Source organism: Miniopterus schreibersii (genome assembly GCF_964146895.1).
Source record: "Miniopterus schreibersii genome assembly, chromosome: 13".
In the NCBI taxonomy this organism is placed as follows: Eukaryota; Metazoa; Chordata; class Mammalia; order Chiroptera; family Miniopteridae; genus Miniopterus; species Miniopterus schreibersii.
In genome coordinates, this window is record NC_138113.1 from 40,991,947 (window position 1) to 41,011,769 (window position 19,823).

The 19,823-nt window shown below is 54.9% G+C and overlaps 1 protein-coding gene across 2 annotated transcripts; it reads left to right on the plus strand.

Annotated features, from left to right (window-relative positions):
* Nucleotides 1-2,269: 2,269 nt before the first annotated feature.
* Nucleotides 2,270-19,688, plus strand: EMX1 (empty spiracles homeobox 1). Of its 2 annotated transcripts, XM_081156466.1 has the most exons (4): nucleotides 2,321-3,155; nucleotides 5,387-5,521; nucleotides 8,343-8,527; nucleotides 17,039-19,682. In XM_081156466.1, exons 1-4 carry the CDS (start codon nucleotides 2,624-2,626, stop codon nucleotides 17,204-17,206), a joined length of 1,020 nt encoding a protein of 339 aa, XP_081012592.1. In that variant the 5' UTR covers nucleotides 2,321-2,623; the 3' UTR covers nucleotides 17,207-19,682. The 2 variants fall into 2 exon arrangements, with proteins under 2 accessions (XP_081012593.1, XP_081012592.1); XM_081156467.1 differs by lacking the exon at nucleotides 5,387-5,521 and having other exon boundaries at nucleotides 2,270-3,155; nucleotides 17,039-19,688.
* The last annotated feature ends 135 nt before the right edge of the window (nucleotides 19,689-19,823 follow it).

Here is a 19,823-nt window from a genome sequence, read left to right on the forward strand (position 1 = left end):
AAACCAGACCATGACAGACTCAAGTGGCTGGTCTTGTGTAGTCTGTTTCTTCACCTGTAAAATGGGGTTCTTGACAGGTGGCTGGATGTCAAAGTATTTGGAAAGCACCACAACAGGGGAAAGTGTTACTTTGAAGGTCTATCGAATTAAATAGGATCATGTTTATCCAGAACCATACGAATGAGCTGTGGGCGGTCCGCAGATGCAAGTCTAGGAATGGCCTGGTGGATTCCCAGCTCCCCTACTTGTCCAATTTAGGGAGTTGGAAGTCAATGCCCAGCCTCACAGTGGTGTAGGAGGTGAGGACCTGCGGCTGGACAGGTGAGGCTCATCTCCGGCTAGAAGCGCAAGGCAACTAGTGCCTTTTCCTTCGCAGCCCCGGGCGCCTGGTCTGTCTCCGCGCACAGGCCCCGGCAGTGCTTACCCAGCTGAACGCGCGTCCCTGCGGGGACCTCGATCCCCTGTCGTTTCTTTCCACAGAGAACGAAACTCTCGTCTTCTGCGCCTCTGCCCAGCTCCGCACCCTCGCCTTCTTAGTGATATGGCCTGTGAGGTCCTGGTGCCCATTTGGGGGAGCATCCCCCTGTCCAGAACTGAGGATGCGGCAAAGGGGAAGGGGGAAGAAACGGGGGAAAGTCGGGGTGGGGGAGCAGGGAAGCAGGAGAGGGGGGAAATGGAAAGCCCGAGACAGGAATGCGAGAGGGAAAGACCGGCACAGAGGGCCAGAAAGAGACGCAAGAGCTCGCCACGGATTCCGCGAGGATTCCTGCCGCAGACGGTCTGGGCGCCTCCGCGGGCTCCGCCCCGGGTTTCCCCGGACTCGAAGGGCTGCGGGGTGCGACGGCCTCACATCCCCCTCTCTCGCCCCTCCCTCCCCACCTCGCCCGCGGGGGCCCGGCCGGTGCGGCGTTGGCGCGCGGGGGCTTTTCGGGGCAGTGGAGTGGAAAATAGACTTTAACCCGCTTTGTGGCGACCGAGGCGCCCGGAGCGCTCTTCGGGACTAGGGCTCCGGGCGCTCCGACGGCCACTCCTAAGACCCGGCCTGGAGTCCCCGCAGATTCTCGCGGCACGCGGCCCCCTGGCCTCCGGGCGCCCGGAGACCCGGCGCGGATCTGCGCACCCGGGCGGCGGCCCAGCCGCTCTGACTGACCCCGACGGCGGCCCGGAGGTGGGGAGCGCTGCGGTCCCCACCTCGCACTGTGCTTGGCGAGGTCCGGGTCTCAGCCTCCCCACCTCCTCCAGCGCCCTCTTAGGCCTTGGTGCGGCGTTTTCCCGCGGCCTGGAAGGCCTGGGAAAAAGTTTCCAGAGTCCTGGGTCTCCCTTGCCAACAGCCCTCTCACCCCCCAGGAATTATTGCACGAAACGGGACATGGCCAGAGCAGAGTCGTCGCTGTTCTGCGGTCGTGGGTTTACGGTGACAGTCGGGAGGCCAGACTCGGTCTGTCGGTGCGTCTTCTTGGGGACGCAGCCGACTGCTCCGCCAGCTCCAATTTAAGACAATGTGCTCGAGGCCCCGGCCTCGCCCGGGCGGCCTGCGCCCGACCCCCACGACCAGGGACCGCGAGGGAAGCAGACGCGCGGGCTGAGGCCGGCGGCCCAGGTGCGAGACGCCTCGGTGGCCGTGGCTGGGCCCAGGGGATGCTTCGGAGACCCGCGAACTTCGGCTCGAGGGCTGCAGGGCGACCGCTCTGGCGGCTCCTCTCGCTCTGCCCTCGGCTTGGCCTCTTGTGAAAAGAATCGAGAGACCCCTTTCTGGAGCTCTCCCCCCATGACACCCAGAAAACGCGAAACTTCACGAACAAGGCCGCGGCCCAGGACACAGACGGTGGATGAGCGGGAGGGTCCCGGACGCGGGGGAGCGGGGAGCTGGTTCTTGGGAGAACCTATGTGTTGGACCTTAAACACCCACTTTCCACTCGTTTCCAAGTTGCCTAAGAACTGAACATCCCGGGACGCACTGGAGAAGGCTCAGCTGAGTGACAACGGGGAGTGGGGTTGGAGTTTCTCCCAAGCCCCCGGCCCCGCGGACGCCTTCTTCGGCTCCCGAGTGGGTGGAGACGGTGGTGGCGGCCGCCGAACTCAGCTAAAGGGCGGAGGCCAGAGAAGCCAGCCGCCAAGGGGCGGGAGGGGAGGGGAGGGGAGGCCTGGATCGCCCCGCTAACGCTCCAGTCCGGTTTTTGCCTCCGACTACTGGCTCCTTTCCCCACCCGCGGTCCCTCGCCCCGCCCCGCCCCGCCCCCCACCTTGGGGCAGGTGAGCAGCGGCCAATGGGCGAGCGCCGGGCAGGTGCCCGCTAACTCGCGCTTCTCAGCGCCACGGCGGAGGCCGAGCTGGGCACTGCTGGAGGACCGGGGGCGGGGGTCGGTCCCCGCTGGACTCGGGAGGGAGGGGGCCGAGCTCAGCCCCCAGGCCGTAGAGGCGGCTCGCAGCGTCGCACGGAGCCCGCGCCAGTGCAGGCGCCCGGAGCTGCCCGCTCGGCGGCAGAGGCCGGCGCGACTCGCTGCGCGCGGTGGCCCGACTCCGCGTTCGCTGGCTCGCCAGCCCCTCGCTACTCCGCGCCCGGCTCACCCGCAGGGGCTGAGCGCGGGCGGGCGGGGGAGGTGAGGGGTACTGGTGTGTGTGCATGTGCCTGGTTGGGTGCACACCCCGCACGGCGGCGGCGCAAGGACGCGGAGCGCTCCCCGGAGCCCCACTGCCTCTCTCGGCTCTGGCGCCCGCGACCATGTTCCAGCCCACGGCCAAGCGCGGCTTTACCATCGAGTCCTTGGTGGCCAAGGACGGCGGCACCGGCGGGGGCAATGGCGGCGGGGGCGCGGGCTCCCATCCCTTGGCGGCGGCCGCCTCGGAGGAGCCGCTCCGGCCCACGGCGCTGAATTACCCTCACCCCGGCGCGGCCGAGGCGGCCTTCGTGAGCGGTTTCCCTGCCGCCGCCGCTGCCGCCGCCGCCGCGGGCGCCAGCCGCTCGCTCTACGGTGGGCCCGAGCTCGTGTTCCCCGAGGCCATGAACCACCCGGCGCTGACCGTGCACCCGGCGCACCAGCTGGGCGCCTCCCCGCTGCAGCCCCCGCACTCCTTCTTCGGCGCCCAGCACCGGGACCCTCTGCACTTCTACCCCTGGGTTCTGCGGAACCGCTTCTTCGGCCACCGCTTCCAGGGTGAGTGCCCACGCTGTGCCCGCCCAGGCGGCCGGCCGGCGCCCGCGCTGAGGTGGCGCGGGGGAGGCTCGGGGGCGCGCGGGGCTGTTCGGAAGTTGTTTCGAGAAGGTTGCGGGTCCTCAGAGGCCGATTCCCAAGCCGAGAAGAGCCGCGCCAGATCCATCACGCTTCTGCCGCTTTGGGTTTCCTCCCAGAGAGCCAGGTTAGGATGTCCAGGCTTTCCTAGTTATGATGCCGACCCGGACGCCAAACCCGGGAGCATCTTTGGAGCCTCTCCCGGTCCTCCCGGCGGCCTGTCTTAATCTCTCCCGGCTGAGCCAGTCCCAGCCCAGGGAGCGCAGCGCCCGCCGCCCTCCCTTCGCCCCGGCCGGATCTGGGACCATACTTCACTCTCACGTCCGTCACCAACTCCCAGGGATCCGCCCTAGCGGGCACGTCCGAGCCGGGCAAAGTCCACCTGCGTGCCCCGGGTCTGTGGGAAGAAGGGGCAGCGGGCAGGGAGGCAAACTGGAGAGTTAATGTTCAGTATGGCGTTCTCCGCTGTCTTGAGATGTTTCTCAACAACCTGTGCGCGACTTCTCCAAATCTCACGCTTCTCTCGGACCCAGGGAGAGGAAGATTTGCAATAGCAAACCAGCTTCCTCTGGGAGCCCACCGGCGGCTGGGGGGCCGACCTCGGTCCTCCCAGGCAGGGGGCGGGGGCAACAAGCTTTTAAGGTCGTCGGGAGTCCGAGCCCCCTGGTCCGCTACGGGCGATGGGTTTGGTAATGAAGATTCCCCCACCGGCCGCACGCGCGCGCACACACACACACACACACACACACACACACACGCACGCACACACACACGCACACGTTTCAACGATCTGACTTTCCCCCAAGGAGAACTACATTTGTTGGAGTTCGTTTTCTTCCTTGAATTTGTTGGAGTTTGTTTTCCTCCCCCCCTCCTTTTTTTTTTTTTTTTTTTAAGAGTAGCTTTAATTTGTGCAGTAATTGCTTTCGTCTCCGGCTTTATTTTTGTTGCTCTACACCGGACCTCAGCCTTGTGAGGTTCCATGACTGAGAGCTAGGTACCCCGGCTTCCAGGGAAACAAATGAAAGGACACAGCTAGAGCCTAGGCTCCTGGAGCTAATCTGAAGGTAAACCCGTCTACACAAAGTAAACTGGATATTTGGTACATAATAGGAGAGAAAATTGAACTCTTGAAGCCTTAGCTATAGCTGCTTGTTTCCCGGGAAGCCGCTGTCCCGGTCCCAATTTGTCAGGCTGTTTTCTCAGTTCCTTCTGGCTGGTAGACGCTGACCCAACAGATCCCACAAAATAAGGAAATGTAATTACTTGAACAAGAATTTTTGTGGGCACACGTCTGCCCCCCGGGGAATTTCAAAGATTTGTCCAAATTATCCCGGGGGGGCGGGGAAGGCCTACGGTGTCAGGCAATTTGGGCGACGAATCTGTCCATTAAAATCAATGTTTACTGGAAAAATTAAGTTTTGTTCAAAATTGAGCAAACCACCTCGGTCCTCCTTGGGCTTGGTTCCCGGCCTGAGTCTTGAAACCCAGTGCCCGCGGACCGATTTGAGAGTCAGGCTGTCTGTGGACCTTTGCACCCCAGCTGGGTGAAGGGACTCGTGGAGGGTACTGAGGCTCGGACCAAAGGGCAGAGCCCGTCCTAAGCCCGGCGGTGTCCGCTCAGCCTGAGAAGGCCTCTCCCCCGGCGCCCTCGGCTTCTGACCCGCGCCCCATGCCCTCCCCGCCACTTTTCTCGCCTCTGGCCTCGCCCACCCTGGCTCGCGGCGCCTCTCGAGAGATCCGGCTCTGGCTCCGAGCATCCCCAGCCAGACGAGGCCGGATCAACCCTCCGCAAAACCCTTTAGGAAACTGCCGCTGCTCCTTGAGCAATCAGTCCCTGCGGGCACGTTGTCGAGTCGCAAAACGGTCGGATTTTTCGCTCACGAACCGTGTCTGGATGCGGAGATGGAGCCAAGTGTGGTCGCATTTTTAAACTCGAAAATTCGTTCGACACTGAAGGACTTTAGAGCCCTGAGACGTTTTGGTTTCGGGCGGGTCAGCGTCGAAGCAGACCCGTGCGCGCCCCGCGGCCGTGCGCCCTGAGGTCCCAGGGGGACCTCAGAACCGCGGGCCGAGCCGGCCCAGGTCTTCCGGCGCCGCGTTTTCTAGAGAACCGGGTCTCTGCGTTGCTCATTTCAGCCCTGTTTTAATACTAGAAACGAAACCCTACACGAACGAAAAGGAACGGGTCTGCGCTCGGTGCGCTGAGCTTTCTGGCAGCCGGATCCCGGTGCGCAGGGAAGCAGCTTCTCCGCAGAGCAAGGCGGTGGAAGAGATGCCGGCGCGGGATGGTCAGAACTGGGCTGCGGAATCCTGAAGCGGGGGATGGGGGGGTGCTTCCGAGGCCTGGAGGGGAGGTGCCGGTGGAGACCAGGTGTTGGCTGCACTTCGGAGTTATTTCCAGGACCTCAGGAACTTTCCAAGCCAGGGAGCAGCTCCGGGAGGGGGCCTTGGGAGACCCAACCCTCTGGGACTGGAGTGGGTAATGGGCCGGTGCTTCAAAGGGCGCCTTTGTTCCGGCAGAAGGAGGGGAAGCGAGGTTATCTCCGCCGCGCAGCCAGCTTCTCCCTCTCGTAGCCCCAGGCCCCTCAGCCGCGCCATCAGGCCTAGAGCCCGTGGCCCGCCCGGGCCTCTGCAGAAGGGACCGCAGCTCCAGCCCTGGGCCCTTCAGATCCCTAGCTCCCACCTCTAGCCGCCTGGTTCTTGCGAGTCTCTATTGCTAGTTGCTAGCCGGTGCCTTGAAGTGGCCCACAGAGAGAGGCTGGAGGAAAATGGGATTTGGTGTCCTTGTCTGAAACTGACAGCCTACTCTCACAGCCCAGAATTACTGGATAAAAACAAGCCACACTGCACCCCAAGCTTGTTCTACTCTTGTGCTCCAGTTAAGGGAAACTGAAGCCTGGTAGGAACTGACACAAACCACAAAATTATAAAACAGCCATCAAGTCACACACTGAGGCCAGTCCTGCTTCCTCTGCTCCATGCTTCCTTTCATACCTCTTCACTTACACCTATAAGATCTCTCTGCTCCCACCTCTTCTGACCAGCCTGGGCCAGTCCAACTGCTGGAGCCAAACCCTGCAAATGCTGGGGATGAGCTAGGCTTTCTCTCTTCCTCTCCATGATCATTTGTCCAGAGAAAACCCCTGTGGGGACTTCACCTGGGCTCACAATGATGTTGTTTTTTGAAGCAACTTATTTTAACACCAACATGAAGTATCTGCTTCCCACCCACCTCTCCCACCTTTCTCTTGCCCACACTTGAGACTTTAATCCATATCATTCCCACCTGGATCAGGCTCCTCCTTTCTCTCCCTCTTACACCTTTCTGTCAGACCACCTCTCTGATCATCTGTCCCCTCCACTACCACAAGTTAAACTTCTCTTCCTTCAGTCAGGCCTGAGAGTCCTGGGCCTGCCCCATCTTGAAGGGCCCAATGGGCAGAGTGTCCCTCCCTCTGTCTTCCTACAATGTAACCCCCCCCCTTTTGGTAGCGGCGCAGATCCAGCCACTTGAAATGGACAAGGTGGCTGGAAATTACTGACTTCTCCCAGTCAGGGGACTTGGTCTCCCCCCAGGTACTAGCCCCTCATTCCTAGGCAATGCTTTTCTACAGAAAACCCCAACAATAAAGTTTGCCTATGTTGGGTGTCCGAAGCCCAGAGACTTGGAGAAAGTAATGTCAGGCAATTTCCACCAGCAGAGGGACATGAACCTGGAGAGTTTTAGCAACAGTATCTCAGTTATGTTCATTTAAAGACCTATTTCAAGAGATGGGAGATCTCAATGGAATAATCTAAACAATTGTTTTAAGAACGAAACAACGGGTCGAATTAAGTCAAACCAGAAGGCCAGTTCTGAAGAAATTCATTGGATCAGTCAATCTTGACAGTTAACTTTGTCAAAACATCCTATCTACTGCTCTGCATTATTGGTGGGTCAGGGGGACTGTTAGGTGCCACTGAATGAGAATCCAGGGGTGATTTCAGGGCGTTTTCGAGTCTGCTGGCATGTGCAACCAAGCCAGAGGGGGCCTACTGGGGCTGGGCATGGGGTTGGGGATTCACAGAGACTGGGGCTGTGGGTGAAAGCTTGTTTAGCTTTTGTAGTTCCTGGCCCCACCACCCCAGCCTCATCCAGTCCAATATCATCCCCTCCTCCCGCATGTGGGAGCCGAGTCGCCCTGATGACCAACATTTGCCAAGGGACAGTCACACTCTTTGAAAATCCTGTGTGGTAGATGAGAGAAAAAGACAGTAGGGAGGCTGGAGCATATATTTACACACACCCATGCAGAAACCAATATACCTATATCTATATATATATTAGAGAGAAAGATGATATCAAGATATTTATAAACATGTTTCTTTAGCATGAGACTATTTGGGGATGAAGCAAAGTCTTTTCCCACCAGAGAGCAGCATTAAGAGTCTCCTGTGGGGAGAGGATTTTTCCGGAGGGGAAAGGGGAGAGAGGTGGGGAAGGGCAGAAGAAGAGCCCGACCTTAGACCTGCAGGTGCTGTCTGGCCATTGACCTAGCCGCTGGCCTGCCTGTATTTACCACTTGCGGGGTAGAGCCTGGGCATTTTCAAAGGGCTAGTAGCCTGAGCAAGGCTGGGTTAAGCAGGTGTGAGGGAGCGCGCCTCCGGTATTCTCTAGTTCTTGAATCTGTGTTTAGCCTGGGGATGCCTAACAGTTTAGCTGTCTCCCTTATCACCTGACAGCCCTTTCTCTCCTCTTGGTCCACTTTGAGGGAGATATGATGGGACAAGCAGACAAATAGAGCTAAGGGACTTTACTCATGGCCTTGGCCTCTTGGGTTGCTGCAGGCACGCTGGGTTTGGGCCGAAAGGCGCCTCCCCAGGCCCGGGTCCACCCCCTGGCCTAACGGCAGCGCTCTGTGTCTGCGCGTCTCCTAACCCGGGTAGCTCTGGGGGTTTAGGGGTATTGGGGAAGAGAGTGGACTTAAGGAGGGAGAGGCAGAGGGAGAGAGGAGAAAAGGGGGGCTCTCCAGGGCGTCTGCGCTCGGGCGGAGGTGCCCGGGCTGCGCTCACCGCGCCCCTTCTCTCTGTCTGTGCTCGCGCGGGGGACCGTCGGCGGCGCGGCGGCAGCGAGCGACGTGCCCCAGGACGGGCTGCTTCTGCACGGCCCCTTCGCCCGCAAGCCCAAGCGGATCCGCACGGCCTTCTCGCCCTCGCAGCTGCTGCGGCTGGAGCGCGCCTTCGAGAAGAACCACTACGTGGTGGGCGCCGAGCGCAAGCAGCTGGCCGGCAGCCTCAGCCTCTCGGAGACGCAGGTAAGCGCCCCGCCGGCGGGCGCCCCGCGCTCCCGCAGGAGCCCCGAGGGAGGCGGGAGCGGGCGGGCGCGGGGAGCGGCCCCAGTCCTTCCCCTGCCTTCCCCCGGGCGCCTCTGCCCGGCTTAGAAAACCACCCCGCAGCGCAGCGCTTCCGCAAAGCCTGTCTTTAGACGCCTGGACCTTCAAAGGTGTTTAAGCCTCGCAGAGGCCGCAGGGTTTTAATCCAGCCCCAAGGACTCACCAGAGGGGGGATCAAACCTTATACCGAGTCTGCTCCCAAAGCCAACAGGAGGGACCGGTTATCTGTCACTCCCGGGCCGCACCGGTGGACACCCGCAAGCCATCTCAGCGCTGTGATTACTGCTCCCCTTCTCCCTCCACTCTTTTGGGGTGCTCACGGTTTCGTGGGGCGTCCAGGCCTTCCCCGCACTGGCTTTGCTGCCCTTCATGGGCAGAGCTGGCAGAGGCCTCGACTGCCCACCAAGGGATGCGGTAGGGGGGAGAAAGCCGACGTGTCCTCAGGGTAGAAACATCAGAAACAGAGGGGATAAGCTGGGGAGCAGCCAGCCTTGCTTGGGGTCGGAGGGTGGCCCTGATCTCCGCCCAGGCTGGTTGGCAGGGAACCGTGGAAATGGCTCTGGAAATGCGCGGGCATTTCTGAGGAATGGTGGGAAAGTAGATTCTGGGTACTCAGGGGCTGTTTTCGGCCACCTGAAGGGCTGTTGAGTTAGGGAGAGAAAATACTTCGGTGTTGGAGGGAGTTGAACTGGTTGAAATGACAACCACCACGTATTTTTGTAACTGATAATTTTTTTAAAAATTTTTAAAGAAGTAGATGGGAGCCCGGTCGGTGTGGCTCAGCGGCTGAGCATCAACCTATGATCCAGGAGGTCGGGGTTGATTCCCGATCAGGGCCCATCGCTGGACTGCAGGCTCCATCCCCAGCCAGGGGGCACGCAGGAGGCAGCCAATCAGTGACTCTCATCATTGATGTTTCTCTCTCTCTCCCTTCTTCTCTCTGAAATCAATAAAAATATATATTTTTTTAAAAAGTAGATGGGAGTTATAGGGAAGCAGATTTGGGTTTATTGTAAGAAAAGGCTGCCATAAACAAATGCTGCCTGGAAGCACCGCCTAAGCTTTTGGTCTGCCTGAGTACGACTTGCTAGAGGGGCCGGCTCTTGCCCTGGAGGCAGATTTCAGTGTCTGGATGGGCCTCTGAAGACCTTGCTCCCTTTGGTCCTGGTCAGCTCCCAGATTTGCAAATAAGAGGTCTGCAAGCTGGCCTAGCATTTCGGCATCTGCTCCCTTTTCTTGTACCCCTCGCCCCCTATCCTCCACCACCCTCCACCTTAGTCCCAGACCTGGAGAAGGCGCTAGGCTGGGGGTTGCAGGGGCAGCCTGGGTCTCCCGGGTAGCAGTGAGGATAGGAAGGGGATCTAGTGGGAGAGTCCAAACCCTAACTGCGCCCTCAGCTCCCTGCGGCCCACCACCGACCTCACCCACTCATCCTCACGTCCCGTTTTGGTATCTACTAACGTCCTATCTGTCTGATGCTCCATTTATTCAATGCATCGCTCCGTCTCTGCTAAGAGACCTGCGTTTTTTCAGATTTGCTATCTGGGCTGTTCTAACCACAGAGATAAAGCATACAAAACAACAGAGTTAATTCTAAAAACATTTTAAAGAAAGATATGTTTAAAAAACCCCACGTTGATAAAATAATACCCCCTTTCCCTTCTGGCAAACAGCATTTTAAATTTGTCTAAAACAAGGTGCCAATTTAAGAATGGTGTTTACAGTTAACTTCATTTAAAAAGTACTAGTTATTAAATTTTAATTGCAGGAGTGTAAGAAAACAAAAGGGCTTATAATTCCACCACCCACAGATTAACACTTGTTGAAATAATGTTATTGTTGTAAACTTTCAATTTTTTAGCTCAGTGAGAGCATTTTTAACGAACTTTCTTTAACTGAATCTAGCTTTCTTTAACTGAATCTGCCTGTCAGTATTTGCTCCTAACAATGCCAGTTAGTAAACGTGATTGTTTCTTTCATTTTTATTGTAAGATGGTTTAAACTTATATTTAAAACAAACATTTTAAACAGCTTCACTATCAAAACTCATGTCTGATCTCATTCCATCTGTATAGGTGAGCTGGTTTTAGCATATTATAGAACAAAAAATAATAATAAAACTATAGGAGGTTTGCACCTGAGAAACCTGCTCATCTATATTCTTGTAGGGAGAGGCTTTCTTTCCAGGTGAGGACTCTGAGGTGGAGAGAGCGGGCAGAGCTCCCCAGGCAGGCGGATGGGATTTCACTATCTGCCTTCCTGCTAACTGACTTTGTCACCTTTGGGCGAGGTACTCAACCTCCCTGAGATCTGGTTTGCACCCCCAGAAAATAGGTTGTTTGAAGATTAAAGGCACTTAATATTCACTCAAGTAATATTAATTCTCATCCCCAGCCCTTCCCTTTATTTAAAGTAATGTGTCAAGTGAATATTATTTATTAAGATTCAAATCTAGGCTGCCTGACTCAGTCCAGTGTTCTTTCTGCTATGTCCAGTCTCCTTTATCATCAAAGCTGTCTTTCTGTCCCTCTTCTAACTTATCACTTGGACCTAGGTTATATCATGAACTAATTACGTATTCATTTTTTAGTATTTACCAGGCAAGCTTACCTATCATTTCCAATTATCAGCTATTTGTCAAGCATCATTCGCTCCCATCAGCCCCCTGCCATTTGTTTCTACTGTCAATATCTATATTTGTCTCTCGGAGCTCTCTAATCTGTCCCTCACAGATAGCTGTTTTATATCTAGCCATTACTTATGCCTGCTCTCATTGAACTGCCTCCCAAAGCTGATTAATTTGTATTTTGTCTTTTCTATTAATTATGATATTCGTCCTAACAATTACTCCTATTTACCCAACTGTTGGTTATCTCTCTATAATCTGTTTTATCTACTGTATATCCACCATCCACGTCAAATTTTCCATCTCTATAGATCTATTTAGCGACTGACAGATAGTACATTCCTACATCTGCTAATGGTTATCTATCATCTTTTTGGGCCTCAGTTGCTGTATCTGTAAGACTGAATGAAATTAACTCCAGGGTTCTTTCCAGCCCTAAGTTTCTGCTCATCTATATTCTACTTCTCTGTTTCTGTATAATTCCTCCTCTAAGTTCTCAGAGCGCACAGTATACCTCCAACATCAAAATATGCACAGGACTTTGTTGTTTAATTATCTGCCATGTCCAAATGTCAGTCTGTAGACAGGCTGTATCTATTTCACAAAGAAATCTTAAAATACAGATTCCTAGGCTCCATTCAGGAGATTCTCAGGAGTTTCAGGATGGGACCCAGGAAAAGTTTTTAAACCCACTCTCTGAGTGATTTTGATGAACAGCTGGACTGAGCATCTCAGCTCTGGGAGGCAGAGGCCAAGCTTTCCTATTTCTCGCTGTACCCCAGGCCCCAGCTCAGTGACCAGCAAAGAGTAAATGCTCCATAAACATGTAATGAATGGACAAACTTCTGTTGATTGTACACATATCCATATGTTAATTTGGTCAGTTCTTTCCCTCGCTCTCTGCTGTCACTGCTCCCTGTCCCTCTGTTTTCTATCTTTCCTTTGCACTTTCTACTAGATTGTTGATCTAGACCAAGGGTAGGGGATGTTCAGCCCTTGGGCCGAAGTAATTTGGTCTGGCCCTGCCAAGGCAACCGCAGGCAGGACTCTAAATTCAATATATCTAGGAGGTTTTTTCATAGTTAATTTTTAAGTTGATAATTTTGTATGGCCCACAAATGTTACAAATATCCAAATGGCCCTTGGCAGAAAAAAGGTTCCCCACCCCTGATCTAGACAATCTAGTTTTATCTGTGGATAAAGCTTCTGGGAAGGTTAGGCAAATCAGTGAGTGGATCTTACTCCAGAGCTCAGGGGTCTTTATACACCCAAAGCTTTAGCATGGAGTGTGGGGAGGTGGGCACCCTGAGCTTCTTTGTTGGGGCAGGGCTGTCTGTGTGCTTGAGAGTAGGGTATTTGTGCTGGGATGATGGTGGGTTTTTCCAGGAGATGGAGGGAGGGGCCCCAGGCTCTTCTTCCTTCTGGCTCTAATCACTTGCTCCTCACTGCTGCGGTGCAGCCCTGGAGACTCCATAAACTTATAATGAATCAATGGACAAACTTCTCTTGATTGTACACACATCCATATGTTGCCCATCTAAGTTCAGTCCTAGTCACTAGGTCAGATCAGAGCCATGAGTGCAAGTGAGTGAGTGAGTGAGTGTGTGTGTGTGTGCATATGTGTAATGGGTGTGTGGTAACATTGTGTGCCACAATATAGGGCACATATAGGCTTAGTGTTATTGATGCCCAAGCCAGGTGATAACATGTGTGTGAGGGGGCACATTAGTTTTAGGGGGAGTGTGAGAAAGCATTTGTTTGCTCCAGGCTGATAGATTGGTCAATGTTTCCAGCTGCCCCTCCTGCTCTGAATAGTTCAGCAGGTGTTTCTTTACCTTCCCTGGCTTTAAGTTTAGCTGAGCTGTGAGGGGGAAATGTGCAGAAACGTGGTCCTTGGCCTTGGAGATTCCTCATTTAGTGGTGGGACCTAAAAACAAAGTGTACACGCTTGTGGGACATGCACAGGATGAGCACCTGAGTCCCCTTGAAGTCACGGTGTGGGCTGAGGGAGGTCAGGGAGACCCACCTGAGAGTGAGGGCAAGCATCCAGGATGGTCTGAGAGAGGAGATAAGAAGGCTTAGGAAAGCTAGGGCTATGGTTGATGGGGGGTCATAGGTGACCTCAGCTGCATGGGGTGAGAGCTGATCTTAACATGGCGTTGGACTTGACCTTGAGAGTGGGAGAAGCTCACATGATCAAATGATAGGAAACGGATCCCTGATTCTGTGCATGTCCCTCAAGGTGAGAGGGCAGGGAGGAGAGCAGGCTGAGGGGTGGCTTGTGTCTCCAAGCCTCTATCTAGTCTGAGGACTTTCTCTGTGTTTGAGATGACAGAATAGGAGGACACAAAATTAAAGCAGAAGATAGAACAGTAGGACATACGGAGGAACTTTCTGAATCAGAGTTACAAAACTCAATACCCCTTACTAGGCATATTTGAACTCCTTGAGGAGAGGTCAGGTATTCACCTGAAGGTATGCAGGGGCCAGGAACCTCAGGCACTTCCGTTTGGGATGAGCTAAGGCTGGGGAGTGGTGGAAAAGAAGGGATCCAGACCTGATTCATTCAAACAGCAGATTATTTAAAAGTTAAGTCTGAAATATTGGCTGGAGCTGTGGTTTGCTTGTTTGGTAGTCCATTTGTCCATTCATGCACTCATTAATACATGCATGCCTTTATTCATTAATGTATAATCGATCGATCCACTGATGCATTGATTGATCGATTGACTCATTGATTCCTGCATTCATCCACAGAAGCTTCACCATCTTCATCCTGCCTGACTCAAGCTGACCCTTGTTCCCCCCAACAACGAGTCCCCCTCCCCGAGCTTCCCCCTACAAGTGGTTGTTAATACACTCCAGAACATGGAGAATTAAGAATTGACCGTCTTGTAGAAGTGTCCACTGAACTAAGCCAAAAGAGAACCCCATCTCTTCAGCAATTAGCACTTTCCAAACCCCTTTTTTGATTAGACCTCAATCCCTCTGCCGTCTGGCCCAGAGCAAAGGGCTGGGTCACCTCATCTCTCTCTCCACTTGTCTGAACAGACCTGGAACGTGTTCACTAGGACTTCAAAGTGGACTAACTCATTGCTTTGGTTCTTCAGGTTCCCATAGTCCAGGGAGGAGATAGGTTTGAGCAAATAAATTAGTGCACTGCTGGGGTCACTGTTACTGAGAGAGGGAAAAGTGCTAAGGAAGTACAGATGGGTGATAGGACTGGTCCAGTCTCAGAACATCTGAGCAGGGTCTTGAAGGCTGAGATTATTTCAGGTGGGATAACTTGGGTAAAAGCAGGGACTCCTGGAAGGGTCTGGCTTATCTAAAAAACTGAGAGATGTTCAATGAGGTAGGGACTTGGGAGACCATGAGGAACCTCTCCCCAAACCCCAAGGGGTCAGAGAGGGTGAGGGCTTCCTCCAGCCAACATCCCAGCTATGCCTTTGGGGCTTAGAGAGAGGTGTGTGGGTGTTGAGGGTGTGGGGGATAGGCACTGCCTCCTAAGGCTGGTAGCCACACTAGGTGACCTGGTTCCTTTCTAGGTCCTCTGTCCTCCAGGGAAGGGGCTCTGGGGTGAGGCTGGGTTGGAGAGATCATGGGAGTCACTCTTATTTCCTACTACAGTCAGGGCCCAGTTCCTTTTCCAGTAAAAATTAACTATTAATTGTTATCAGTAACACATTAAAGAAAATTCAGAAAAGTGGAAAGAAAGAAAAGTTACCCATCCCTTGGGTATATTTCCTTCTAGTCTCCCCCCCCCCCCGCCCCATGCATAGATCTTGTTTTTCCACGGTTGTGATCACACTGTGCCCAAACTGTGCATCCTGCCTTTTTCACTAATATTACTAAGTCATAAGCATCCCCTTGTTAGCTCAGTCTTTGTAAACAGCATCTGGACACTCAGCCCAAGGCTGTTCTCCAGAAGATAGCCAGGCTGCCTGGGGAGAGGGTTTATGGCCCTGTTTCTAGACAGCTGCCTCCTTGACTCTGGTTGTTTTCATGGAGAAAATATTCAGAATCAACGTTCATTTGGGTGTGCCAGGAAGCTGCCCTATGCCTGAAGTTCCACCACTGAAGCCTTCCTTCTTGGGGCCAGTGATTCTAGGCAAGGGTAGCAGGATGGGTCCATCCCACTATAGGCATGTCCCCTCCCTGGAAGGGGACATGGGAGTGTGTGAGGAGAAGGTGCAGAAAGGGGCCCTCTGTCCCTGGTGCTGCCCAGGGCTGCCCTGGATCGCCCCATTGTCAGGCTGGCCATGCCCAACCCTCGGCCAGCCCCTTGGGCTCTTAGGAATGCCACCCCAGTCCAGCATCCTGACATGCCTCATGTACACGCCTTACATAGGAGGCAGGTCAATCTCACCCACCTATTAGATGGCAGTCACAAAAGGCTCCAGGATGGGTGGGGGGGTGGGGGGCATGGGCCAGGCTGGCTGCCAAATGGTTATGTTGAGAGCTCTTCAGGGCCCAACTAGCCCTGTGCCCAAGGAAAGGTGGGCATGGAATCCAGAAGCCCTGTGCCTAGAGCATCTGCCATCCTCCCTGTCTCCCTGAGGTGAGACACTCAGGGAGAGGTTTGAGCCCTGCCCTGGAAATGAGGGAAGAAAGCCCTCTCCTCATTTTATTTATTGCCTGAAACCAGGCCCCTCATCTCTTCCTGTCCCTGGTTGGCTGCTCTGTGTAGCACTGAACACTGGTTGTCCCCACCCCCGTCCTAGTGCTCTAAAATCAAGGGCAGGGCAGATGGTGCTGTGGAAACCCTGGGGGGGGGGGGGCAGCTAGGGGGAGCCCTGGGTTGGGTGGGATCCGTGGAAGGGACAGAGGGGAGTGCCTGGGAATTGTGAAGGTGGAGCATCCTGGGCAGGAAACTGCTCCCTAGGCCTGGATGCTAGGCCTGCTTTTGGCTGCCGTTGCCTGGCTTTATGGCAAAGGCCTGTGACTTTCACCCATCCTCAGGGGCTGGACTGGATAGTCTTTCTGAGGACTGCCCTCGGCCCTGCCCAGGATTCAAGGATCTCCCCTCAGCAGTCACTGCTACTGCCGAAACCAAGGTGCTCGACATCATCCCACACACACACGACTTACCACTCACCATCCACATGGGCACCATGGATTGCCTTAGCTGCGGCTGGCACTACCTACTTTCAAATGTGCTGTCATTTCCAGGAAAGCATCCATGACTTGTAACCCTGCCCACTCTGTCACCTTCCCCAGAGACCCTCTGGAGCAAAAGCCTAGGAGGTGCCTTGGAGCCACAAGGACCATGGAAAGCATTTCTCCTGTAGGTGAGGGATTTAAGCCCAGAGAGGGGAAGGAACTCAGCAGAGGATCAGCACCCAGGCTCCTGGTCTGGCCTGGCTCTGCAAGGCCTGGCTCTGCAAGGCCAAGTGAAAACTGCATGGTCAGGAGGAGCTGACAGACGGAGCGCTCGGTGGCTTCATATGTTCCCTCATTTATGTTCCCACCAACCCTGTGGAGGAGTGATTAGTATCTCCTCCCTAGAAACTGGTAGAGACCCAGGTCTGCCAGGCTTCAGAGCCTGGGCCTCCACTGTGTGCTGTGGCTACGGGATGTGTGGCAGCTCCATGACCCCTCCCTTCCCCCTGTTGAGAGGGACAGGAAAACTGCCCCTTTCTGTCCCATTGTGTCCTCTCCAGGTCTGAAGGCCTCCAAACCCAAGGTGGCAGCTGGCCAGAGGAAAGAACTCTGGCCTCGGTTTCCCCATTTGGCTCCTAGCTTAGCCCGAGTGCTGCTCTGGGGCCTCCTGGGTGTTTCTCACCTGTGCCCCTCCCTCCCTGGCCCAGGTGAAGGTGTGGTTCCAGAACCGCAGGACAAAGTACAAGCGGCAGAAGCTGGAGGAGGAGGGGCCCGAGTCTGAGCAGAAGAAGAAGGGCTCCCACCACATCAACCGGTGGCGCATTGCCACCAAGCAGGCCAACGGGGAGGACATCGATGTCACCTCCAATGACTAGAGTGGGCAGCCACGAGCCCATGATGGCAGAGTACTGCTCACTGCTGGCCAGGCCCCCCGGTGGGCCCAGCTGGACTCTGGCCACTCCCCAGCCGGGCTGTGGGGAAGCCTCAAGTCACAGCCCCATAGGGCTTGGAGCCTGGGGCTACCACCGACAGAAGGACAAGAAATGGGCTGGCTGAGGCCTGGGACTGCTGGACCTTCTCCTTGGAGAGCCTGCCTGCCTGCCTGGGCAGGCTGACAGCCACTGCTGCCTCCCAGCCATTCTCCATTTCTCTTTTCTTTTTGTTTTGATGCATTTCTGTTTTAATTTATTTTCCAGGCACCCACTGTAGTTCTTAGTGACCCCTTGTGTTTCCCTTCCCTATGGGAACAATAAAAGTCTCTCTCTTAATGATGCGGGCATCCAGCTCCAACCCTAGAGCCCGTGAGCCTGGGGTGGTGGATTCGGGTTCTGGGCCAGTGGGGACTGGCAGAGCACACTTGTTCAGGACCTGAGAGCCTGGGGTGAGGCCTTGGAGACTCAACTTAACTCTTTTCCTTTGTTGGTCATTGACCTGGTCTCTAGCTCCAACTCCACAACAAGAGAAACTGAGGCTAGACATAGGAAGAGAGTAATATGAGGGAGGCTATGATCAGATCTGTCCAAACGTGTTGAACAATGAGACTCAGGCCCATGTGGATCGGGGAGAGAAAGCGTGCATACTTCCCCATGCTTAGAGACCCTGGTGGTTTCTCCAGTTGAGAAACCAGAGGAAAAGGGAAGCATTGGGTGCTGGGTGGAGGAGGCACCCTTCATAGAGGCTGACAGTCCCAGCCCCAAGAACTGGCCTGACCAGGATGGTCACCTGTCCCTGGAGAACCTCTCTGTGCAAATTAAAGCTTCAGAGACAGGGCTTGAGTATGAACCTGCAACCAGTGCCCAAGGACTCAGGGCCTCCCAGCCTGGGAAAGAGCTCCGAAGCAGGGCACACCGAGCTCTTTAGTTCACCTGCCCTTCAGTTTGTCTACTTGTCTTTCCTGCTTTTCACACACCAAGGTTTCCTTCATCCTAAAAAAGTAAAAACAGTGTTCCTAACAACCTTTCCCTTATGACATCCAGACCTGTCTCTACTTCTTCACCTCCCAAGTGGCCCCCAGCCCTGTGCTGATGCTGATGACAGTGTTACTGCCACCCCCTGTGGCCAAACTCAACTGCCTCTCATCTGGCTTCATCTGCACCCCAATCTTCTGGCCATTCCCCCCTGACTCCCCCACCCCTCCCTGCCTTCATCTAGGTACCTTTGACACCTTCTTTTGCAGCTCCAAGTCCTTCCCAGTCTTGTCCTTGCCTGGTCACCTCTGTTCACCCCAGGGTCAGTCCTTGTGCCCCTTAACCTGGGGCTTTGCATTCACTGCCAGGACTTGGCTCCCTGGTCCATACCTCCAGCCAACCTGCACTGAACTATGGACCCACTGAGCCAGCCACCAGCCGTTTGCTGTACACCATGCCCCTCAGCACCTCAAGCCCAATGCATCTCTTCACCCTTTGTGCAGGATTGCCCACCTTGGCAAAAGGCCAAGGTTTTATCTACCTCGGGAAACAGCATACAGGGCTCCTGGGGGGGAGGGGGTTGCAGGGGAGGAGAGGATTGGTAGGTATAATACGGTTTGTGTGGCTGTCAAGGATGAGACCCACTCCGTGCTACAGCTAGGGTTCTCTTCCTCAAGTCCAAATAGGACCTTGTCTTCCCCTTCCTAAGCCCCCCACTTTTCCTTCACTTCTTCCCCACCTATGGCCTCTCCTACCTTGCTCCTGGTACCCTCTGCTTCAGTGTCACTCATGTCATCCCTGTCCCTCAGTGAGCCATGGGTTATGCCTGGGCCGTGCCTTTACTTACGCTGTTCTTGGTCCCTGGAATGTCCTGGGGGTTTGATCAATGTTGAAGTCATTGGAAAGCTGTCAGAGGCCCAGCCTTGTTGCCTGGGGCACAGCTAGGGATCCAAACACAGAAGGTCCTGCAGCATTTCACTTGGGGCTAGAAACCAAAGGAGCTTGTCCCATCCCAACGCCCCTCCCCACCATCAGTCAGGAAAATGCACATCCTGAATAAATCCCACTTAAACATTAGGTGGACTCTTCCACTGTCAGGCAGGTGGGATGACCTCTGGGAAGCCTGTGTGCACAGGTTGGGTGACGGTAAGAAGAGGAGGCATCCTTTTGGCACGAGTAGGGGGCAGAAGAATGGGTGAGCGGTTCCTCACAAGATTCTCTCTGACTTGGTGGGGGAAGGGTGCAAAAAGATCAGAGCAGAGCACCCCCTGTCATCCAGATAAAGAGCTGGAAAGGGCCCAAGGAAACCTGCCAGTCTTCCTAGGCCAGGCCCGCTGAGGGCGGGGCGGGAGTCCCCGAGCACTCTCATCCGTCCCCCGTGTTGTGCCTCTCCCTGCAGACGGTAAATATTGGTGTTGTGACTTCATTAATAAAGGCTTCTGTGAGCCTGAAAAACATGGAATCAGGATGAACTATTTTCTGAGCTGCGGGCTTGCCAGGTTTGCTAATTTGGGAGTTTTTGGGCCCTCTCCAGGGAACAAACCAAAGTCTCTCTCAAAGATACACAGATGCAACCGGGAAGGGG